Raw genomic sequence first — 26986 nt, forward strand, 5'->3', positions numbered from 1 at the left:
ATGCAAATAAATAGTATTTGTACAGAGCAAAGTCTGGTGAGTAAGCCACATGTGAAAGTATTTCCCAACTGATCGCGTCAATCGTTTCTTTGACCAGTTTTACTGTGTGTGATGGTGCATTATCGTGAAGAAAAAGCACTTTGCGTGGCCTTTTTTGATATTCTGGTATATTTTTCATGCAATGCTTGATTCTAATTGATCATTTGTTGTCGGTAGTGTTCAGTATTATTGGTTTTGCCAGTTTTTAGCAGCTCATAATAGATCACACCCTTCTGATCCCACCAAACACATAGCATTATCTTATTTCCATGTCGATTGTTCGCCTGGAGTTACTCATGATTTTTTACACTTAGGATTCTCGAAATATATCCTCTTTTCATCACCTATCACAATTTGATGGAGAAATGACTTGCTTTTGTACCTGCGAGCAGCATTTTCAAGTGGTTTTTCGATTTTCTTGCTGTCTTTCATTCAGTTCATGTGGAACCCATTTTCCCATTTTCTGGATCTTTCCCGTGGCTTTCAAATGTATGGAGACAGCTTCTCGTGTTACATTCAATTGACCCGCAAGTTGTTGTTTTAGCATCATCCTTATCCAACAATGCTTGCAATTCGCTGTCTTCAAACTTCCATGTTCTTCGTTTTTCACATCAAAATCGCCGCTTTTGAATTTTTTAAACCACTCAAAGCACTGTGATTTTCCAAGATCATGTTCACCTTAGGTTTTCTTTAAATGGTAACAGAAAATCAATGCTTCCGCAAATTATACTTTTTGACATTAGGTACAAACCTCGACATGTTCAACGCTAATTAAAACTATGCTGTTGTATGAAAATTGTATTATTGTGAGTTGAAAATCTTTATCAGCTGTCAAAGAAAGAAAATGACGCCAATGGTGTGGTTTGATGGTTACTATGTTGACAGCTAGGGCCATCTATGGGTAAATTCCGGTGTCATGTTTACACATCTGGTACATATGGTTACACTGTCGTAGTACAAACAAAATCAAATGTAAATATAAAAAAATAAGGTGTGTAACGTTTATACTTGTCACTTTTTAATTAATTGAATTCAAACCTATACGGCTTAAAGTACTTATATGTTTTATCTACTTTCAAACTTCATGATGTAATAAAGATTGTGTAATGATGTTTATTGGGCATTATGTATCATGCATTTGTAATTTTGTAAATTTACTCACCGTTTCAGATAGAAAGTTTAGTCAGAAGTAACTGAGTCCATAGAAAAGTTAAGAATAATTAAAACATAAATTTATGTCATTAGTATAAAAATAATGTTTAATAATGTTTATCACTTCTGTGAAATATCTCCTGTTCTTGTGTACTTAATTTTACTTCTTTAATTAATACTTATATTTTTGTAAAATTAATACAGAATTAAATTGAATAAAGAATAATCCAAACCCTTCTTATATTTTCCATTTCAGAACATAAGTATAAGTGAGCAAAATGGAGTTTGAATATATGTTAAGTTACTTTTTTTTAGTGAAATTGTAGATGTTAACCAGGAAAATGACGATTTTTGTCATAAACTGTATTGGCTGCTATTAATAATTTACATACTTTACTTTGAATAATTCATTTTTATTTTTTATATACTTTTGAAAATGAATTACATCATTGAAGTACGATCTTTAAATTGCACAACATTTAATTTATATTTACTAATTAATGTAGGTGATTTTTTTTTCTTTCAATTACATAAATAAGAAATAAGGACATTTTGGAATAAATGTTTTTTTGTTCATTATTACTTTTTCATTCATTCATTACTGTTTCGTTATGTAATTTTCTTTATCTTGTTTGTGATTTTAACAATTCATTGAAACTATTTTCAGATGATATAGTTTTTTTTATAGGTATTTAATTTTCATGTTAGATTATCTGAAGCATCATTGTCATTTCTTTGTTATACTTAGTTCCTTGTCTAAACATATATTTTTTTTATTCTCTGTAGAGTGTTTGTAATTCATGCAGAGTATTAAACTTATGTGAACAGCTCCTCAAATGTAATATTGCCTCTTGTGAAGCCATTACTAGTATATTTTTATGTTTGTGTAATGTACTAAATTATTAAATCATTTAATACATGGCCACAATACGATTAATACATGTCCTGTATGAGCATTTAATGTGAGGCCTTTGACTTCTTCTCTTCTGTATGGTACAGTTCCTAGATAGTTGATAGAAAGAAGAGGTAAAATTTCCATCACTTTGTTGTAGTGTTGTACGTACATAAAGGATTGGTACAGTCGAAACCTAAACAAGAGAGATATTTATAAAGCTTATTATAACATTGCTAAGCAACACAAACACCTCGTACAAATCCTAGTTAACACAAATGACAGCATTGGAAAAGAGGAAAACTTAGAAGATACCTATAAAGAACCAGTGAAAATGTGAATGCTGGACAATTGGGATATATGATACACAATAATCATGTACAATGTGATAAAAAAATATTTTGAAAAATTGATGCTATCTAACAATTACTTGATAAAAGTTTTCAAAATCCATCAAAAATTAATTTTACAGGAAAATAAAAATAAAACCACTAACTTGCAATATATAGGGCACAGTTTTATTCTTATGTACCATTTTATCTGCATAAATCTGTCACCTACCAGCGTTCAAGTCCTAGTATATGGATTTGAATACTAGATCATGGATACTGGTGTTCTTTGGTGATTGGGTTTCAATTAACCACACATGTCAGAAATGGTCGAACTGAGACTGTATAAGACTACACTTCATTTACACTCAAACATATCATCCTCTGAAGTAATACCTGAACGATAATTCCCAGAGGCTAAACAGAAAAAAGAAAAAAATCTGACATCTTAATTAAATTTAATGACTTATTCTCATATAGACAGATCTTATTCTCATATAAATAAGTATCTTAGAAGAATATTATCAATCTTTCCATTTTCATGTTCAACTGAATTTGCTTTTACCTACTTTTGCACATTGAAAAGTGGTATCAGCCATGGAGTTGATCGTAAAATATTATTCAAGTTGAACTAATTAATTGAAACACATTGTATAACTTTATGAAATGCTTTTATTTATGTTGAAGGATGATAATGAATCACACACTTACTTGCCAAAAAAAGAAGATCCACTTCATATAGAGAGAAGTGATAATTCATTGGCTCTTGCCATTTTGGACATTCCTTCAGTTAAATTAGAAAAAATTGATGTCAAACCTGAAGAATTTGTAAGATTTCTGTTTTTATTAATATATATAACTAAAACCCTGCTTAAAATTAATGCATCATTTTAAGAGATTTTCATAGTTTATTGTCAGTATTTAAAATACTACTTATAAGTTGTGCTGGAAATGGTTTTTTTTTTTTTAATGAAAATGGCTGTTATTTCAAACAGTCAATTTGTTGTTTGACAGGCTCTATTGAAAATCCTGTGTTTATCATGAATATTCATGTGAAAGTAGATCCGCCTGTATTAGAAAAAAATTTTAATTTTTGAATTTTTGATTTCATACTTGTAAATATTTTATAAATTGTAAATGAAATGAATAATAATAATGAACGATAATTATATATAGTTTATTATGCTTAATATATCTAAACTAAGTAACTTAGTTCATAAAATAACTTAATTTGTTTTAAGCTGAGAGATTTATAACAGAAACAATTGCAATTATCTATCATTAAATTTTTTAACTTTAAATATCAAAATTGTGGAATTTAGTTTAGATGTGAGTGAACAGGGTTTTAAAATTTTTAACTTTATTTTGCTGGATTATGTGTAGTTTTTTTAACATAGTTATTTTGTGTTAATAAATATTGGAATGTTCCCTTTGTTTTGATAATAAATAAATAATTATTATATTTTGAAGTACCTGCGGTTTGTCTGCTGAGATTCTTGATACTGTGAGAAAATAGGTGTAATAATAGAAAACATTTTAATATACATCATTATATTTAAGATGTTTAAAAATTGTAATAAATTCTGTTGCTTTATATTCATGCTTTAAAAAAATTACTTACTTTATAAAAAAAAAAAAGTTTCAATAGATTAGATTTGAGTAATAAAAAAAAGTAATAAACTTGATTTTTACTCAGATCTTATACTTTTATACTTATAAAAAATATTTATCTCATTATTGTACATGTTTGAGAGAGCATGTTGACCTTCAACTGTTTTTACGTGGTGTACCAGTTGAACCATGCATTCAGGTTAGATTTTTAAGATTGTGGATTGACAAACGACTAATGTGGGTTGAAGGTAAAATGTCTAAAAATGTTAGACATGCTGATAGTTCTACCTAATACTAATTGGGGAGCTGATCAAGTATGCATCTTGTACTTGTACAGAGAGCTCTGGTCCATTCCTGATTGGACAGTGGCTGTGTGCTTATTCTTCCACATAAGCACCGCTCTTGGGATGCTTGATATAGTTCATTATTCACTTTATTAGAATAAGTGAATACAGGTACATTTTGTGTAAGTCCCTTGGTAAATTTACTAGTGGACAGTGGTGAGCCACCTCTTTGGTGTAGATGAAATCAAATGTGCTCCTGTATAGCTCACATTAAAGCCCAAACAAATCATCCAACCATTGACACAGTGTTCTCCAAACAACATCTTAATCAATATCAGGAATAGCAAAGATTTACTGCCCTGCTAGGAACCAGAGCAAATCACTTTTTCTTATCCAAATGTACAATAACCTTCACTCAATGTTATTACACCCTTGACGGCCTTTTCTTGTAAATTTTGTTTTAATCTTTGCCATTATCATAGGTGTTAATAGCTCAGGTGGAATGCATTTAATTTAATTATAGGCTGGATCCTCTGGATATGGTTACCGCTACCTAAATTAAAAAAAACAATATGCTTGATGTATGGAATATAAATTTATTCAACAACCAACTTGTAAAATATAATAATCACTTATGCTGAAATTTGCACTACACTTCACAAGGTTATACCATGTACCGTCTCTTATGGTCTCGTCTACCACATTCATTCCAAACTCTCACCCCACTACCAAGGTTACACATACACAGAAGCACCTACACACAGACCCCCCACACACACACATACATACTCCAATATACCACCTACCTTGAAGGAAACACTCTTCAACGCACAGAAGAGGGAAAAAACAACAAAAACGTTTTACAGTACAAACACAAATTATGTCAAGGTGTCTTCTTTGGGTAGAAGACATAATTTGTTGATGGCTTTTAAATGTTGCTGAAGGAGTCTTTGCTGTTGCCACTCGAGCACGCCATCTTGACCAGGATGAAGCTGGAGAATTCGAGCTAAACGCCACTGGAGCGGTGGTAAGTTGTCGTCCGTGATAACTATAAGGTCTCCTTAGGATTTGAAGTTGCCTTAGTCCATTTTACATGTTTTTGAAGGCTGGCCAGGTACTCAGTAGACCAACATGTCCAAAAATATTGAAGTCATTGTTGAACTAGTTGCCATCTAGATAAGCGATTTGTTTGCACTTCATGAAGATTCAGGTTCTGCAGGAGCAGTAAGTGAGTCACCTGTTAAGAAATGGCCAGGAGTGAGAGGGGGGGACATATCATTAGGATCAGACGTAGGAGTAGCTGGTCAGGAATTAAGGCATGCTTCAATCTGTGTTAAGTATGTACTAAATTCCTCTTACGTGAATGATGCTGTTCCAACAGTTTTTTTTAAAGGATAGAGACTTTACTGAGGCCTCCCATAACCCTCTGAAATGTGAGGTGATCTGGGGGGAATAAAGTGCCAGTTTATCCCTTCATCTACTAAAAAATTTGATATTTTTTCTTGATGAGAAACAAACTTGAACATTTTCTTAATTCACTAAGTTCACTACTAGTGCCCATGAAATTTGTTGCATTATCAGAATACATATTTTCACATTTGCCATGCTGTGCATTGAAACGCTTCAACGCTAAATAAATTATTCTGTTGTGAGATCTCCTACTAGTTCTATATGAACTGCAAAACACACAAATACTGCGATGTAACACTTAACCAGTTTAATGCCTCGGCGTCGACTGGTACATGCGTAAATCTGTCCACAACAATCTACTCCACAACTACAAAAAAGTCAGCAAGGTGTAACTCACGATGGATGCCATTGGGTTGGCTCTAAAACATTTATTACATTCGAGAACAACCTTTCTGGCTAAGGTTCGTCCATTCAAAGACCAAAATCTCTTTCTTACAAATGCCAACAATAATTGTGGTTCTGCATGTATTTGTCTTATATGTTCATAATTAATTTTAAGTGATTTTTTCCTGGAAGAAGGATGGATGTCTCTGATTATAACCCACACTTTAATGTTGTATTCTTCAGCACACCCTAATAACTTGCTTTTTATTCAAAAATGGACTTAAAGATTTTATACTGCTCTTACGATTTACTTGATGCTTATTTAGCTTATCTTTAATTTCTGATGAGAAAGCATGACTTTGAACAACTTTAATCCACTTGTTCAACACATTGTCTAGTTCTTCTAGGGTCAAGAATCCTGATGTCCTGTTATTAACCCTAGAATAGTACCTATACACAACAATAGTGAATGGTACCTATACGTCTTATAGACGTACAGCCCTGAAAAGTGCCAAAAAATGGTATAATAAATATTTTAAATTCTGTAAATGTCAATAAATGTTAAATCTTCTTCTATTTGCATACTTACTACATATCATAGAATGAAAAACTGCTCTTAGAATTAAAATATTAAACAAAACTGCAAGTAAGAAAACATCATTATAGAAAATAAATTTGAATTCGATTCCCAGGAATTTTTTCAAGCAGGTAAAAATGTTTAAATGAAAGGATGAGGTATATAAAAAACACTTTAATGAGATTTAAACAAAAATTGGTCATAAATTTATTATTTTTTACAAACTTGGCAAATGTTGAAACAATGTTCGCCACACACTGGCTTTCTGCAGTTCCAGCAGGTCATTTTACTCATTCTTTTCTTCTTATAAGAACAGTACGTACAATACTGCCTTTTTTCAGATTTTGATGCCGTTTGTATTTCAACAGGTGCATCCGTCACACCGAGACAATCTTTTATGATGCTTCGTAGGTTGTGAGGCATGTGTGACTGTTTCAGTCTCTCCATCATCCACGGAATTGACAGTTGATCGGCCAATTTCATGAGAAAGTGAAATCTTGACAAAGGCTTCTTGTCACCATTATTTTTCATAAAAAAATTGTGCAAATAAATAATGTAAGCATTATAGCTTGCTATATTTAGTAAAAAAAAAATACATCAAGAATAGTACCAACACGCCTGAGAGGCGTGGTAGGATTTGTTAGAAAAAATGCACTGACCTTGATGTGAACACTTCTGAGGTTTGAAGTACACTAATCCTCCAATGGAGAGTCAGGTGTAGTATATCTAGAAGGCAGGGGTATTATTCTCCTCCAAAACAAAATGACGGCTGTTCAACTACTGAACTACGTCTAATAGGCGTATACGTACCATTCTAGGGTTAATCTCATTCCTGCAGTTATGAATGAATCTCTGACAATAGGCTGTTATTCTCTGAAGGTTATATAATGTAGAAAATGTATTAATTAACTCAGCAGGCTCTGAGACTACCAAAACTAATTTATTACACTTCTCAAGCCCATGATCCGAATCTATGGCCATTTGTCTTGGCCATAAGCTCCCACATTCAGTCAACCAAGAAGGATCATGCCACCAAAGGTTATTATTATCTATTAACTGATTTGATAGTAAACCTCGTAAAGTATGATCTGCTGCATTTGACTTACTGCTGACATGCATCCATTCACATTTGCTAGTTAGATCTTGAATTTCTGCCATTCGGTTGGCTAAAAATGTTTTCCACTGAGCTGATAGTGATTTTATCCAATAAAGCATTACTCTAGAATCTGACCACAAGACACATTTATGAAAATTATACTGAAGTACTATGACTACCTTGATGATCAGTCTAGCTAATAACAAAGCCTCTAAATGTTCAAGTCTTGGTAGTCCTTCTTGATTGGAGCAACCCTTGATTTTGAACACACAAGTTGTATTGTGGTACTGCTGGTTGTACTCTCACACTTGATGTAAATGCATGCTCCATATGCAGCTTCTGAAGTGTTGGAGAAACCATGAATTTGAATGTTGCAATGCACTGGGATGAATACATGTCGATGAATACTAATTTTTTCCACTTCAGTTAGTTGTTTATAGAATTGTGTCCATTTAATCTCTAGTAATTTTGGTAAAGCTTCATCCCATCCTATTTGAGCTGCCCATACCTTTTGCATTATTATCTTTGTAGGTAGAATGACTGGTCCAATTAGACCGAGTGATCAAAAAGTGATGAAATAATTGAAAGCACTTGCCGCTTGGTGATATTTTGTACTTGCTTAATTTGTTTTACAAAGAAATGGAAATTGTTGGCTGATGGATCCCATAAAACTCCTAATGTTTTCACAGTTCTTTTATCATTTGAATGAATAGTATATTTTGTGTGCTTGAATTCTTCTGGTATTGATTCCAATAAGCAGGGTACTTTGGGACACCATTTCCTGAGCCCAAATCCTCCTCCTCCAAGCATTGCCACTAGTTGTTTTTTCAGAGATTTAGCTTCAGAAATTGTATCTGTGCCAGTTAGGAGGTCGTCCAAATAAAAATCTGTAATGATTACAGCTGCTTTTTCAGGAATTCTGCTTTTTCTTCAAGTGCTAATTGCTGAAGTCTTTACATTGCAAGATATGGAGCAGAGGTTGTCCCATAAGTAACAGTTTGAAGGTTGTACGATTTTATCGGCTCTGTGGTCCTCTCACCATAGAATTCTTTGAAGATTTGTATCTGTTGAATGTAAACGTATTTGCTTATATACTTTTGCAATGTCTGCTGACGTAACAAACTGATGTTTTCTAAACAGTTCATCTTGGATAGACGAGCCTACCATTAAAATGTCATTTAATGAAGTACCATTACTTGACTTGCATGACCCACCAAAAACTACTCCCATTTAGTAGTTGAGCTTGCCTCATTAACCACACAATGGTGTGAGGTAAATAATAAACACATTTTTCTGACTAATCTTCCAGTGATTTCGCCTTCATATGTCCCATATTTTGATATTCATGCATGAAATCGATGTATGCTTGTTTTTTGACTGGATTTCTGTTAAGACTTCTTTCTTGTAGTAGTAGTAGTAGTAGTCTTTGCTGTGCTGTCTCTTTGGAGTCACCAAGTATGCTTGGATCTTGTTTCAAAAGCAGTCTTACTCTGAATCTGCCAGACTCTTCTGCTAAATGGTCGATTGAATGATCTTCACACTGTTTGTCTTCTACTAATAACATTTGCGGATTAGTACACTCTTCAATTTGTCAAAACTTCTGGAGATGACAATCAAGGCTTTCTTCTACAGTCAGGTTGCATACAATAGATTGTGGTAATTGACAATTCTGTCAGTTTTCCTGATATGATCCAACCCCACTTTGTGTTTTATAAAATTGGTTGGTCTTCTGCTATTTTTATTGTACCTTCACACAACATCTTAAAAAATATTTCGGCTCCTATCAACATACCAATGTTGCTGGTGATATGGAAGTTAGGATCAGCAAGGTTAATATTTTCGGGAAATTTACATTTACTGAGATCAATAGGAATTGTAGGGAGCGGTTGTGGAAGAATAATGAACTGTAAGGATGTTTGAAAATTATTAGCTCTTGACTTGACTGTACAATGAATACTATGTGATTCTCCTGCACAGTTTAAGTTCCTTATTAATTTATTTAAGCTTGAGATAACATAAAACATTTAATTACAGTTTAAAATATATGTGTTAAGTTTAATTACAATCTGTTTAGGTTACGTTTAAAATACATTCGTTTAAGTATAAGTATTAATACTACGTTTGCAGTTTACACACATCTGTGTTGAGCCGCTGTCGTTAGTCGACTGACTGAAAATGAGAGGTAGAGTCTCCCCACCATTTAATTCATAAGACTAATAATAAAACAATATTGTTTGACTAAAACTACAGAAATTACATTTTATTAAATATTGCATTCAAAATGTTAACACCTTGTATAGTACCAATTCAGTTGTCTTGTTTGATTTTTGCATGTAATTTGTACACATAGTGCAATAAGGTGTTGTGATCCTTACTGCAAGTCTTACACGAACTAGATTGATATTGCTTAGCTTTATGTTTTGCACTTCAACAGTTAAAACACAGATTTAATCATTTAACCTCCTTCTAACTGATATAGAAATGCTCTTGAATTTATCACAATAAAAAAGTGGATGTTGCCCTTTACAAAAATTGCAATTTTTAGCTGATACTGTATGACTAGTAGAAGTAAAATCTCTTATGAAAGGTTTATTTTTAGGTTTATTAGATGGATGGGACTAAATGTTTGATGAATTAAGTGGTAACCTTACACTTTCCTTGTAGAAGTTCTAATAAATTAGATAGCTTGGGAACTTCAGCATTTTTGTTATGATTTTCCCACTCCCTATGTGTTTTATTATCTAAATTTGTGAAAATTAAATATATAATCAACAAATCCCAGTGTTCTGTGGGTTGTCCTAGAGCCTTGAGTGCTCAAGTGCTTATTTGTATTGTCTATAATTTGTTTGAGTGCTGAAACTGATTTGTTATCAGTTTTCCTAATTGCGAACAAAGCCTGCACATGTTTGTTTATTAGATACTTCTTATTTTAATACCTATCGATTAACAATTGCCAAGCGATTTTGTAGTTCTCAGCAGAACCTTCTAGTGACTGCAAAACAAAAGCAGCTTCACCCTGTAATGCCCTTTCAAATAATGAAATTTTTGAATTTTGGTAAGCCACTCATTTGTATCAATTATTGTCTTAAAACTATAAAAAAATGACTGCCTCTCATCATAATTTCCACTGAAATTAGGTAAATTAATTGGAGGCTCTTTGATTGGTGTATATAACTGCTGTGGTCCTTAATCCCTACTTTCGTAGTGCATTCATAATAAATTTTTGACTATCATCTATTAATTTAAAATGTAGATCTTCAAAGTTAACTCTTTCATTTTCGTGGTCTCCCTCTAACAACTCTATTTGATCCCCGACGGGGGGTCTTATTCTTTAAGACTTTGGGGGTTGGCGTCCCCACGGCCCTAGCCTCTGCAGCTTTTCTTCCCACTATACAGTGAGCTGCAGAACACTTTACATCATACACATATACTACACCAAGATCACTACATAAATTACAACATACACACTTACAGAATTACACAACATCACTTGGTGGTGTTGCGAGATCTTACGAAACGCAACCGTAACCCACTGTGGGAACAAATCGTGCCGATGGGTGAATGGCTCTACGTAGTGAGTCTCGAACGATGTCCTCTGGGCACCAGGGCGAACCTAGTCGTACTTAGCTCTAGCTCCAGTACGCGTGCGCTCTGCTGGAGTGGTCCATTTTTCGCCGGTACTCGTGGGACCAAAATTTCTGTTCCTATATTAAACTCCAAGATGTTTGGTGGTCCATCTGAAAAAACCACCAAATTTAGTCTTGTGAAGAGACCTCGATCAGCTTTGTCTGACGAGGATAAAAGTCCTATCGAAGAGAACTGCAAATCTTTAGACTTGAACTCTAAAAATATTCGATTCGTTGTTCTCCGAAATAGTCAGGAAGGTGGCTCCCTTCAAAAGGTTTCACCTTTCCTAATAAACAAAACTGTAACAGGTGCAAGTGGCTCCCCGAAGAACATCAGGAAATTAGGCGACGGATCGATTCTGAACGAAACAGTCAACGACGAACAGAGTCAATCTATCTTACGTCTCCGTAATATGGGTGGTATAAATATAAGTGCAGAAATCCACAAAACTTTAAATACGAGCCGGGGTGTAATTTTTTGTCGAGACCTTTTATATATAGATATCACTGAAATAGTTGACGAGCTTTGCCACCAAGATGTTGTTGAAGTGAAACGTATTATGAAACGGCAGAATGGAACAGAAGAACCGACACCGTCTCTTATACTAACATTCAATCTCCCTGTTCCACCAGAAAAGATTAAAGTGGGTTACCTCTCGGTTCGGGTACGACCATTCATACCCAACCCACGGCGATGTTTCAGATGCCAAGGTTTTGGTCGCACTACAACAACTTGCATGAAAACTGAGATCTGTGTTCGATGTGCTAAAGAAGGTCACAACGATACTAACTGAGAAGAAAGTAAAAAATGTGCAAACTGCAGTGGTCCACATACAGCCCGCTCCCGGGATTGCCCAATCTTTAAAGAAGAAAAGGCAATTCTCAAAATCTGTACGGAGCAAAAGCTATCTTTCCCGGCCTCACGAAGAGAATACAAAAAGTTAAATAATTCACGGAACCTGGTTAAACCAGATGTATCTTTTGCTACCGCTACATCGAAACAAACTCGTTAATACTCAGCAGTGCGGATCCTGCAATGAACTTAAAAAACTTGTTCAAATGCTTTCTGATCAAGTAGCTTCACTTACAGCCATTATCTCAGAGCTGACAGATGAATAAAGCGTCTTTCGTCGCAGTTAATGAATCCAAAAGTGTGATACACAGGAAAGTTCCTGCTCCCAAAGTCGTACCGGCACGAGTAGCAACTATCACAGCTGGCAGTAAGCCACCTAATAAGCTCCCCGTAAAGGGAACCTACATAACGGGTGGTTATGTGGGTTCAGTTAACATCCTCTGGGATGTTAACTGCAGCATCCCATTCAAATAAATCTCCTCCACCATCACCTCACATACTGGAGGATATGGTTGAAGAACCACCCGACCCTGGGGCATCGGAGTTCTTTAAAATAAAAAATACAATGAAAGAAAAACCGAATCACGTACAACTAATTTTTATATAATTTCCGAAATTTAATTATTTAATTTTTTTATTTATTTATTTACACTTATGAACATTATTCAGTGGAATGTTAGAGGTATTCGGTCCCGCATTGAAGATATTAGAGTACTAGCGCACACACATGATCCACTAATCATGTGTTTCCAAGAGACTCACCTTCTACAAAATGACCCAATTACACTCAGAGGATACTTTTGTGAGAGATACGACTGCGTAGTAGACAGTAGGGAGAGTGGTGGAGTAGCGATTTTCATGAAGAATGGGGTGTCAGCTACAAGAATTCAACTAACCACTGTCATTCCTGCTATTGCAGTAAAGGTCTCTATTCCCTTCAAATTGCATATCTGCAATCTGTATCTCTCACCGAACACTGAGATCAGTGCTTTAGATGACTCAAATCTCCTCACGTAAAATACCATCTCCATCGTTAATATTAGGAGACTTCAATGCCCATCATATTTCCTGGGGCTCAACCTTCTGCTCCACTCGAGGAAATATGATAAACAGATTGAGACAAGACTTTGACCTTTGCCTACTGAATAATGGATCACACACATTCATGTCCTTATCAACTGGTACTGTATCTAACCTTGATCTTTCCATATGCTCACCGAATGTGCTCCCTCATTTTAATTGGTCTGTTTGTGATGACTTTCACGGCAGTGATCATAGACCAATTATTATTGGTTTCGGTGTAGACTGCGAGATTAAAAGAAGGCCACGGAGATGGATTGTCGAAAAGGCAGATTGGAACGGATACCATAAAGCATTCCAATCTCAACATGACGATGGAGCGAACATCCTCGACCAATATTCTTCTTTTACGTCCATGATACTTAAGAATGCCAACAGATATATCCCACAAACATCGGGTAATCCTAGACGTCCTTTCGTTCCATGGTGGAACGATGAATGCAAAAATGCTATTAGGAATCGATGGCAGGCACTACGTAAATTTAATCGTAGGCCTACAACAGAACATATAACTTTATACCGTAGGGCTAGAGTGGTGTGCCGTCGAGTATTCTTGGACGCTAAGAGGAATTCATGGACGAAATACGTGAGCACTATCTCACGCACTACTTCCACGTCTACTGTATGGAAGAAAATTCGTGCAATCTTCGGTTCACCGAAACAATCTATTCTTGGTCTTATTGATGAAGGAGAACTCCTTTCATCATCCTCGGAAGTGGCAAATAGTCTAGCAAAATCTTTCCGCTCGGTGTCTCTCACCTCATCATATAATAACGATTTTCAACGGTACAAAATACAGATAGAAGTATTATCGTTAAACATTGGTGATTCGGTTGGTGAATTAAACACTCCATTCGTATTTAAATAATTGTTACATGCACTTAAAAACTCACGGGACACTTCCCCTTGACCGGACAACATTCGCCTTTCCATGCTTTCACATCTTCCTAATTCGGCACTACAACAACTTTTGAATATTTTCAACGGTTTATTCTCCGAAAGAGTCTTCCCACCCGGCTGGTCAGAAGCATTTATTATACCAGTACTAAAACCTGGTAATGACCAAACCAACCCTTCAAGCTACCGCCCTATTTCATTAACAAGCGTTTTGTGTAAAATAATGGAGAGAATGGTAAACCGCAGACTTACATGGTACTTGGAGAAACAAGTTCGTGTGGATGATTCGCTCTCAGATAGTGTCATCTTGGAGAATAGAGTGCCCCAAGGTAGTGTATTAAGTGCCACTTTATTTTCTGTAGCCATAAACGATATTACCAAATGAGTGAGGCTCCTGTCTCATGTTCTCTATTTGCTGACGACTTTGCTATCTACATTGCAAGCCGTTCAACACCTACAGCAGAGAGACTACTGCAGAACACTATCTCTCACCTTGAAGCTTGGTCCAGGATTACTGGTTTCACATTTTCATCCCAAAAAAACAAAATGTGTAGTTTTTTCTCGGCTACGAAACCCTTCTATTCCGCAAATTGTTCTGAACGGAGAGACTATTACTATCTCTACTTACGTCAAATTTTTAGGTTTATTTTTTAATAGCCGTCTTACTTGGGTCAAACATTTAAAAGAATTGAAAACAAAATGTTCCAAACTTCTAGATATGATGCGAGTCCTTACTGACACCAACTGGGGAGCCGATAGGTCATGTATGATACGTTTTTACTATTCCTTTGTTCGCTCCCGTTTAGATTATGGTGTGTCGCCTACTCTTCAGCTCGTCAATTCGTGCTTAAAATGCTGGATAGTGTACATCATGCTTTCCTTCGGCTTGCCACAGGCGCGTTTAGATCCAGTCCTGTCGCAAGCTTACTTGTAGACTGTGGTGAACCATCACTTTGGGATAGACGAGACCAGCTTTTATTATCTTATTTTGCTCGTCTCAAAGGACAGCCAAATCACCCGGCTCTTGACTCAGTCTTTAGAAATCCTAATCTTGGAAAGTATGAGGACCATCCACGTCGTACTGCAGCTGTAGGTGTCCGTACCTGGCGTCTGCTGCAGCATATAAATGTTGACACACCGTTATTCATTCCTATGTATCCTTGCTCATATCCTCCATGGAGAATAAACCCTATAAATTTTAATTTTGACCTTACGACATACAATAAACAATCAACACCGTCTACTGTCATTCAGCAAATGTTTCAGTGTGTTCTCTCCAAGATGAAATCAGACGCGGTTGTATACACTGATGGATCGAAACAAAACGATACAGTTGGGTGTGCATTTGTTGTCAACGAAAGAACTTATATGTTTTGTGTACCCGGTATTATGAGCGTGTTTACCGCTGAACTATACGCTATAAATAAGGCTCTAAACATCATTAACCCTAAATATAGAAAAATTCTTATTTGCAGTGACTCGTGTAGTGCTCTCCAAGCCTTAAAAAACTTTTATTCCAAACATCCTATCGTCATTGAAATTTACAACGCAATCGCTGAGTTGAATAATCGCAACACAGAATTAAGTTTTTGCTGGGTCCCTAGCCACGTAGGGATTCCAGGTAATGAACATGCAGTTTCCGCTACCAAAGAAGCATGTAACCAGCCTCCTTTCACCACCCGAGTTGCTACTTCTGGTTTCATTAAATATGTAAAACAATTACTAAGAGCAAGGTGGCAAGGTGACTGGACGGCTACTGTTGATAATAAACTCCGTCAGATTAAAGATTCTGTGTTACCATGGGACTCCTCATACAGAAAACCCCGGCGTGAGGAAGTAGTTCTCTGTGGATTGCGGATAGGACACACGAGGGTCACACACGAGTACCTGTTTACAAGAGGACAACCACCTCTATGCGCAAGATGCAACTGCCGCATGACTGTGCGCCACATACTCGTGGACTGCATATGTTATGCGGCATTGCGTCGTAAATTTAAACTACCCAGAAACATCCGTGGTATCTTGTGTAATGATAAAGAGGTTTTAATCCGGATGTTTCTGTTTTTGCGTAGTATAGTGTTAATACAAAAAATTTAACATAATATAAAAATTTAATTACTTTAGTCCTATGTATTGTTTTATTTATCCGAGTAACGAGCCTTTTACACTCCCTATCGGAATTTTTTTAATATATATATATATATATATATATATATATATATATATTCATATTTTTTTGTTTTTTAAATTCGTCTGTGATATTAGTTGTAAGACTTAAAACATAATAGTTTTAAGTTTTATCTCCTTCTTTAGTTTTAAGTTTTATTTATTTTTAATATGATAGTTTTTAACGTAGTTTTAAGTTACATGTTAGTGTTTTTGTTATCCGAGAATGGGCCTTTTACACCCATTCCGGATTTTGTTTCCTGTGATAGTAGTTTTAAGTTTTAATTTTATCTAACAACTTTAATTACTTTTATTTATTTATTTTCCGGGCGATGATATCGTCCAACCGCTTTTCGCCCTAAAAAAAAAAAAAAGAACATGTTATGATTTCAACAATGAAATCATAACAATGATTTCAATGATTTGAAATCATGTTTTCAAATCAATGTTATGATTTGAAAATATTTTTCAAATCCCATAAATCTCAATTTAAATTGACCTAATTACTCTGCACTTGCTTTCATTTGATAATAAATTTGAAATCTTGTTACACAAGCTTTGATGAGCTCACACTGTTTTTTCAAGTCACTTAACTCAGACATGATTGATTGAAAAAATAAGCAAAGTATGAAAGAGATTTTGCATTCACTACTTAACTATTAAATTCTATAATAACAATTCTGTAATTATGTTTTCCAAACAATTATTTTTATTCTGTCGTTAATGTTGCTTTGATAACGAAAATAAAGTACATAATTAACTAACACAGAGGCATATTGTAGGATTGATTGTTTAGAAAGATAAATAAAAATGTTGACTTTATACAGACAGATAAAAATATGAAAGAATAATTAAAAGGAATTGGAATGTAAGAATGTAAACAGATGACTCACACATACTGCTATGTGTGTATCCACTTGCAAAGTGGTGATCCACTTTCTGCGTGTAAATACGATGACATCACCGAAAACGCTCGTTAACGACCTTCCACTCCTTGATGTTGATGAAGTCGGAACCTTGTTTGCATACTACAAGTCTGCTATGTTTCGATGTTACTGCGCATGCGTAAATGTATTGCATCATGATACAAAATTCAAAAATGTTTTAGTTAGTGTATTAAATAAATTTATTTTAGCTTGTTTAATAAACACTGTCTTAATGGCACAAGAAATGACTGCTTTAATTTTAATTTATAAAAGTAGAACTGCCAAATATCTGGCTGATGGACTGACCATGTTAATAGCTCAGGTGGACTGTATTTAGTTTAATTATAGGCTGCATCCTCCGGATATGGATAGCAATACCCTGAATAAAAAACACAATATGCTTGATGTATGGAATATAAATTTATTCAACAACCAACTTGTAATAATATAATAATCACTTATGCTCAAATTTGCACTACACTTCACAAGGTTGTACCATGTACTGTCTCTTACAGTCTCTTATCAGACTATCGTCTACCACATTCACTCCAGACTCTCACCCCACCACCTACTCCTCACCATGGCTACACACACACACACACACACACACACACACACACACACACACACACACACACACACACACACACACACACACACACACACACACACACTCCAACAGTAGAAAATACACAAATCCAGTTTACTCTAGACATGCTACGTTCTGTGAGATACAGCCTATTATTTTTTAAGTGACTCAGCGTAATAAAAGCGTAAATCACTCAGCGTGACTCAGCGTAAACTTCTTCTCTGTCCCCAGCGATATTGGAATTTCAGGCAATGGGCACACAGATTGTGTGATAAAAGAGGCTTATTTGCAGCCTCCTTTTACAAATCTCTTTATTTTGGACAATTTTTTCTGTTTTCTGATGAGTGTGATTCGTGATGAGTGACAAAGTGAATGGAATGTTACCATCAACAATAAACTTCATACAGTTAAGAGCAATGTGTCACCATGAAGCTCTTCATGCAAAAATAACCATTAAGAAGATGTTGTTTGCCATTAGTGAATAGCCACAATAAATTTACTCATGAACACTTCATGAATCAGACCAATGCACCCGTTTGTGTTCTGTGACTACTACCTAACAATATCTTCTTATGAGCTCTGTCTGTTATGCAGTATTGGATTAGAAATTTAAATTAGGGGCAAACATCAGCGTATTTAGAAAACAAAACTACGTTATTGAATGTTTTGTTGTTTCTTAAGACCATATATATATCTGTACTCAAATATTTAATAATTATGTAATATGTTTTATAGCGTTTTATTATTTTTTTTTTGTCTTCAGTCATTTGACTGGTTTGATGCAGCTCTCCAAGATTCCCTATCTAGTGCTAGTCGTTTCATTTCAGTATACCCTCTACATCCTACATCCCTAACAATTTGTTTTACATATTCCAAATGTGGCCTGCCTACATAATTTTTTCCTTCTATCTGTCCTTCCAATATTAAAGCGACTATTCCAGGATGCCTTAGTATGTGGCCTATAAGTCTCTCTGTTCTTTTAACTATATTTTTCCAAATGCTTCTTTCTTTACCTATTTGCCGCAATACCTCTTCATTTGTCACTTTATCCACCCATCTGATTTTTAACATTCTCCTATAGCACCACATTTCAAAAGCTTCTAATCTTTCCTTCTCAGATCCTCCGATTGTCCAAGTTTCACTTCCATATAAAGCGACACTCCAAATGTATACTTTCAAAAATCTTTTCCTGACATTTAAATTAATTTTTGATGTAAACAAATTATATTTCTTACTGAAGGCTCGTTTCGCTTGTGCTATTCGGCATTTTATATCACTCCTGCTTCGTCCATCTTTAGTAATTCTAGTTCCCAAATAACAAAATTCTTCTACCTCCATAATCTTTTCTCCTTCACATTCAGTGGTCCATCTCTGTTATTTCTACTACATTTCATTACTTTCGTTTTGTTCTTGTTTATTTTCATGCGATAGTTCTTGCGTAGGACTTCATCTATGCCATTCATTGTTTCTTCTAAATTCTTTTTACTCTCAGTTAGAATTACTATATCATCAGCAAATCGTAGTATCTATATATTTTCACCTTGTACTGTTACTCCTAATCACCATTAACTGCTTTACATCATTAATTTAAAATATAAAAAATAAAAACAATAAAAAAGCAAAAATTAAAATTAACTTTAAATGGTTTAAAAGAACTAAGGTACCTTATGGTACCTAAGGTGCCTGTGACAAGGTTACCATGACACTTAAAAATTAGTAATTGGGTTAATGGAGAATTAAAACTAGTAATAATTTACAGCAGAGCAGACAAATAAAAAATATTTTTAAAAAAATTATAATAATAATGGATTTACTAGGACGAATTCTATAATTTGAGAAAACCTATTGTACAACAACTAGTATTAATAAAGATAAAAGCTACTCTAAAAAAAAATACAAAATTAAATACATAACATTAGAATTCAAATATTACTGATAAACACTGTTAATACTCTACAGTGTGCGGTGTTGATAAACAGTTTTTCAAATTTCTTTTAAATAATTTAATGTTTACAGAGTTATTTATAAATACAGGTAATTTATTAAAGATTTTTGGGGAAAAGTATGTGTAAAATTTGTTAAATGTAGTAAAATTTGATTTTGGCATGTGAAAGTCATGTCTAGACCTAAACTGTTATCGGTATATATTCATTTCTTTTGGTTTGCTACCACTTTTGTAAAACAAGTTTAAAACTTTATATACATACAGATGTAGTGGAAAGATATTTGGATTAAAAAAATTTGTCTCGAACGTTCAGTTTGAAGTTTTTTTGCAATTATTCGAATAATTTTTTTTGTATGTTAGCAGTAGGAATTAAGTTTCTGTCAAAAGCCGCTTCGTAAGAAATTAATCCATTATCTAATCTCTTTTGTACCAAAGAAAAATAAAGCTTTCTGCTGATCTCTTGAGGGCAGAGATTAGTTAGGAAGTAAACAATTCTTTTGATTTTTATTTAAGTTTTTTGTTAAAGCTGTCTATGTGTAATTTTCAGGAGAGTTGTTCGTCTATGAGAATACCCAAATATTTCGTAGAATATTCTCTGTGTGGGGGAACATGTTTGGCATGCATTGCATGAAATGAGACACTGCAGAAGCTTATAAGTTACTGAGTTAAAAGAGTCATGATATTTTCTTAGAGGGAAATTAATGTAATTTGTTTTTTGAGTGCATAGCATCATTTCACGTTTAGAGAACCATAACCTTAATTTTAGCAAATCTTCCATAGCATCTTTATTTTCTAACAAAGATGTACTGTGATAAAATAACGCAGTATCTGCAAAGGATGTTTTAAATCTTCCCGCACAAGCGGTTGAACTCACCGCGGATTAAGAAATCCGGTTGCCCTTCCTCAAATTATATACTAGAAATTGAATTTTGATCATAAATATTGGAAAGGAATTTTGAAGTCGCGATCAGCCATCGATATGGCGGAGCACAATCTCTAGTGACAACCTTAGGGCGATGAGCGACATGGTTTTAATAATCGACTGAGAATAAATTCCCAGTGTCTGCAGATGTACAGTAAAGATCGGTACCGCTCCCCTGCTGCCGACCACGATGGGAACTACTTCACAGCGATCGCCATGGTAATTGAGCACCCGAGCCTCGGGGAGGATGGATCGGTATTTTACAGCTTTCTCCTCCGCAGCTGCATGTAGCGAAGTGTCCTTCTCAAACCGAACGGTTACATCAACCACAAAGAAACCAGAACCGTTTTTTACGACGATATCCGGCCTCAAGCGGTCTCCGCTCCCGCCAGTTCCGGGTTCAGTGGGCCTGCAAAACGTTTGTTCTACAGCGACCACATTCCCCTCCGGAGAAGTCAAGTCATCGACGAGAAGGTCTTTTATCTTGTCGTGCCTTCGTATATACTTCGCCTTATTGGTCACACAGCTGCCCAATACATGACCCAGAGTGTCAACGGCGTCTTTGCAATTTCTGTACTTTGTATCACTTTCGGGCCCTAAGGTCCGTGGGCATGCGACTCTAGTTGCAAGCTTGTCAGACCTCAGTTTTAAGGAATTAATGAAGCGGGAAATTAAGAGCCAGGAGTTTCCTTCCCTATTATTTTTAAAATATACGACGCCTTTGCCCTTCACCGGCAGGCGCCCCCATCGATCCATCTCGTGTATTTTAAATTTAAGCTTCAGCCGGTTAAAATCACCAGCCGAAGGGGACCAGGAAATCTCATATTTAGATAATTCCGTCCGGAGGTTAGTTTCAGCTCCGGTTGTTAAAATGTAATGCTGCACAGCGGCACTATTAACACCAAGAAAACTGGAAATTGCTCTCCAATCTGCTACCTTGACGAGGTTCCGTAATCTTGGTATGCCAAGGCCCCCATCCGCCTTTCTGGAATATAATATTCCGTCGATGGTGAAGTGATGCAGGTGGAGAATTTCCTTTATTGTCCGCCGAAGGAAATCAAAGAGTGGATGTACTTTGGGAGAACAAATTGATACAGAAGATTGAGCTTCTGTCTGGGCTTAAGATTCAGCCTCTGAACCGTCAACGCAGCGGACGACATTTCGTTAATCTGCTGCTCGGGAAGCATTGCCTTGCGTAAACTAAAGGCAACCCCAAGGTATTTAAATTCCTCATCTATTTCCAGAGGTCGAACCCCAAGACCAGCCAGAAAGTTTAATCCGGGATCGGCGCACACAACTTTTATTTTTGTATTTAATGTACCCGGTAAAACATTATTATAATTAAATTTAAGGCCGATGTCTTTAAAAAAAAGGAATCAACCGCATTTAGCTGCCTCTGGTCAACCCTTGGACAACAAGACAGCAAGACCAAGTCATCGGCAAACCCAGTGGCATCAGTCGTTCCATCAAGCTCACTTAATTCCGAACCAACGGTTAATTAAAAAACGGGGTCAATAATGATATTAAAAAGGACAGCGGGACAGTGGATCACCTGTTTGGTTCTACGACGGAGAGCAATGTTGAACTGCTGATCTTTAGACTGGAATACTGTCTGGGCCCCGGTGTACATGGCCCGAATAGCACCGACAAATCTGTCGGGAAACCCGCGCGCCTTCAGCGCCGCCCAAATGGCTTCATGCGGGACAGTATCGAAGGCCTTCTCCGGATCAACCATCGTGATCACCGTCCCTTCCTGACTTGGCCCCACGAATTGCTTCATTTAAAACAAAACAATTCGTGAAACATCCATTCCCAGCCACAAATCCTGGGACTAGGGGCATCCGAGAGTCCGGCTGGCAGCCGGACTCTCACCCAAATACGGGATTCGAGAAGCTCAGCATAAACAGAACTTATGGTGATAGGCCGCCAAGCCACTGGATTCTTCGGATCCATATTAGGCTCAGGGTAATAATTCTTAATAAACAGAAGAGAAAATAATTTCAACAGCAAGTGCTCGTAGCCCGCAATGGAGCACATCATTTCGACATAAGCCATCAGGGCCCGGGGTCCCCTTCTCTTTGAGTCGCTTTACCCTTTGCCTAATTTCCTTTAACTCGAACGGCGGCATGACTAAATCAATAGTCATATTTTCAGATTGATAATTAAATTTATACCTAATCGATTGCTCCCAAAGCTCAGTATAAGTTTCCTTTAACTGAGCCAGCGGGGCATTTATCCTATCCTTCGGGTCTTTGAGGAAGGGAAGGTCACCTGCATTTACCATATCCGCAAGTTTGCTTGGTGTCTTGTGGTAGAGTTCCTGCGTCCTCGCATATCGACGCTTCTTCCTGCTGTTATGGCCTCTACCGCGCGTGCGTCCCGTATTTAAAACTTTAAATTTAGAATTAAAGGGTTTATTCTTATTAAATTTAGATTTAGATTTTAATGCATCGGCGAATTCTCCGACCAACTCGTTAATGATTTCTCAGCCAAACTCTTGTACTTCGATTACAGAGTCCAAATGTTCCTCTCTTTCTACGCTAGCTAAATGTCTGGCGAGTCTTTTCTTCCTCTTTTTCCATTTTCAAAAACAAAAACTAACAAAAATTCACTGCATAACTTGAAAATATAAGTGAACTAAAAAAAAAACTCTCGCACACCGAGGTTTCTTCCAGGTTTGCAAAACACAAATAGACGCTTGTGGAGGTTTCATCCACGTTTCCAAAACACAAACAGACGCTTGTGGAGGTTTCATCCACGTTTCTAAAACACAAACAGACGCTCGCGGAGGTTTCGTCCAGCCTTCTACTACTTCACTTGTGACACTGACCTTGAACGAGGATTGTCGGTGGAGGGGCCTGTCAGCTGTTCCTGGAGAGAGAGTCGACAATGTTACTAACGGACAGTGCTGTCAACCCCAAACAACACATTTACCCAAACAAAACCTATTTTACCTGGAGGAAACCTCCGCTTAGCGTCCGATGGAGGGTTAAGAAAAACTCTTATTTTTGAATTAACAGAAAAATACTGCTCCTCTACAACCGCAAAGGTTTTATCATAATCGTCAACTTCGCCTTTAATTTCCAATTCCTGGTAAACCTCGACATATTTATTCCAATTCTCGTTCAAATATTCTAATCGTTTTCTAATTTCGCACTCGTTACCGGTTTCGAAAACAAATTGATTAATAAATGTTTCTTGCCTACAAATGGTTGCACTGTTTTTTAAGCACTTCTAATTGTTTTCTCTCCATTTTTTATATAATATTTTAACAATAGTATTCTTTAATAACAAAGGATATCAAATTCTCAAAAATAAAACAAATTATTTCATTACGTAATTCAATAAATATAAATAAAATAAATTTATCATGTAAGTTGATAATCGGACTCAATTGCGTAATTCACAAAAATTATAAGGACATAACAAATCAAAATTACAAGGAAATAATGCAGGAAAAAACAGATAAGGAAATTAAAATTAAACTGATAAGGAATTAAATTATGAAAAATAGGAAGAGACCTCTAACCACCAATGTATTGCTAATAGATATAACAAAATGCAAACTGATCTCATTTCCATAATATTGATAAGCTTAGCGACAGCTGAACAATAACTTCGAAATTCTTACAGCGACACAGCGATGACATCATCCAGATAGCGTTGCGTGATACTCGAACTCCCGGCCGTGACAGATAAAATAACAAAATTTCCATTTTTCAAAAATAGTTCATAATTACCCTATGTAAATCACACTGATGAAACAGTGATCTATGTCGTCGGTACTATTCAAGTTTACGAAAATAACGTAAAGTAAAAGTTCATATCCAGGTAAGGAGGACCAAAAAAATGTTTGAATTGGTTGAAGAAATTTGTAGTGGAAATTACTTCTTACTCGCACACCAGTCAAACGGCTACTTAATGCCACATAACAGATAATCCACAAGGATATGGTGCACTGTTAATTGACAGTCGGTCGCAGAGAGCACAAAAGGGTGCATCTGTTTACATCATCAGATATCCATGAGTGAGCCTAATGTCCCTATTCATAAATACCTTCTCTCGACGGTTATTTCTGCATGAGGAGCTCCATGGTGATATAATGTTCTTAATTGGATGAAGTTTATTGTTCATGGTAGCATCCCATTCACTTTGCCAGTCATCATGAACCACCACCCTCTTCAGGAAACACAAGATTGTTAGAAGCAATGCAGATTGTAAAAGTAGGCTGTAAACAAGCCTCTTTTGCTACATTATCTGCGTGCAAGTCACCTGAAATTCCTATATGGCTAATTAATCATGTGTACAATTATGTATATGTTTAATGTAACAATTTTCTTTGATGCTTATTGCAATTTAATTAGTTGTAACTTTTCTTTCTGCTTAAGTTCTCATATTTACATCAGCATGAAGCTTATATATTTTGCTAATGTTAGTTATCAACATGTTTTATTATTTATCTGTACAGTTAATATTAAAGGAAATTCTTAAATTGAATTTCAAGAAAAGGTAACTTTTAAACTATTAGTGGTAACCTATTTTTTTTTTTTTTTTTAATTTAATGAATTTAAAACAAAATGAATATATAGAACCCATTTTACAGAAGAATATGCAACAAATGAATTTGGTTTCATTAACAGGATGCATTTTAATATAAAATGTGTACATGTTATACTCTATGTAATTGAAATAAAATTTAATTTTTTTTTTTACTTGTAATATATTTGTCTATTGAAAATTTTATCTTAATTGTATTAATAAATTTCAAATGAAGTGGTAAGTTTTTTTAATGTGTATATTTTGACTTTTAAAGTTTTATAATATACATATAAATATTTTTACATTATAATCATATGTTAAATAAATCTTTCTGTGTATGGAATATCAAGTATACAATTTATTCATGATTCATCTTCATTAAAATATATTGCAACGTTGAGACATGTTTTGTTATTTTCACCGAAATATTATATTTCAATTAAATAATCTTTTGATCATTTTGTGGAGGAAGATAAACTAAACATGAATTCTCTGAAGAATTACCAACTACTTATATTAAGAGAATAATATCATTTATTTATAATGTGATTTATAAAACAAACTTAGTAAAATGCAAATATTATTTAACTTATTTTCCATTAAATTTGTAAAATAGTAAAATATTAAGAAATAATTTTTTCTATATTTTAATTTGAAGTATCACAAATTGGGTTTTATATATAGGGGATAAAAACAATCAAATATACTAGATTCAGGTAACCTAATATTTATAATTCATTTTTTACTGGATAAACATATTGTATTAATTTGTTTGTAGGATCATGGTGAAGGAGCAGTTTTTGATGAAAGAACTTCTCAGGTTAAAGAAAAAAAAGGAAAACATTGTGATGTGTGCTTAAATTCATTTTTAAGTAATGTAAATTACAACAATCATAATTGTTTAAAGAACAGATTCATTCAAAATGATGAGAAAAAGAAATTCATGTGTAAAGTATGTCAGAAGTCTTTTAGTCAGAAGTGTAGTTTAAAATCACATATCTCTATTCATACGGGTAAAAAGAAATTCACGTGCAATATCTGTCAAAAATCTTTTAGTCAGAGCTGTAATTTACAAAAACATATCTCCATTCATACTGGTGAAAAGAAATTCATGTGCAATTTCTGTCAGAAATCTTTTAGTCAGACATCTAATTTAAAAAAACATATCTGCATTCATACCGGTGAAAAAAAATTCACGTGCAATTTCTGTCAGAAATCTTTTAGTCAGAGCTGTAATTTACAAAAACATATCTCTATTCATACTGGTGAAAAAAAATTCACGTGTAAAAGATTCATTTGTAATTATTGTCAGAAATCTTTTAATCAGAAATCTAATTTAATAACACATGTCTCCATTCATACTGGTGAAAAAAATTTTACATGCAATATCTGTCAGAAATCCTTTAGTCAAAGATCTAATTTACAAAAACATACCTTCACTCATACCGGTGAAAAGAAATTCACGTGCAATTTCTGTCAGAAATCATTTAGTCAGACATCTAATTTAAAAACACATATCTCCATTCATACTGGTGAAAAAAAATTCACATGTAATTGTTGCCAGAAGTCTTTTAGAATCAGTAATAATTTAAATAAAGATATTTCTGTTCATACTGGTGAAAAAAGATTCATATGTAATTATTGCGAGAAGTCTTTTAAACGAAATTAA

General features: G+C 34.9%; 1 protein-coding gene across 1 annotated transcript; it reads left to right on the forward strand.

Moving 5' to 3' along the window:
- LOC142317639 (uncharacterized) lies at positions 1 to 26986 on the forward strand. The gene is made up of 5 exons (XM_075354195.1): positions 1 to 36; positions 3100 to 3240; positions 24918 to 25091; positions 26096 to 26549; positions 26658 to 26986. The coding sequence occupies exons 1-5, from the start codon at positions 1 to 3 to the stop codon at positions 26984 to 26986; spliced, it is 1134 nt and encodes a 377-aa protein (XP_075210310.1).

Source organism: Lycorma delicatula, chromosome 1, assembly GCF_047948215.1.
Source record: "Lycorma delicatula isolate Av1 chromosome 1, ASM4794821v1, whole genome shotgun sequence".
NCBI lineage: Eukaryota > Metazoa > Arthropoda > Insecta > Hemiptera > Fulgoridae > Lycorma > Lycorma delicatula.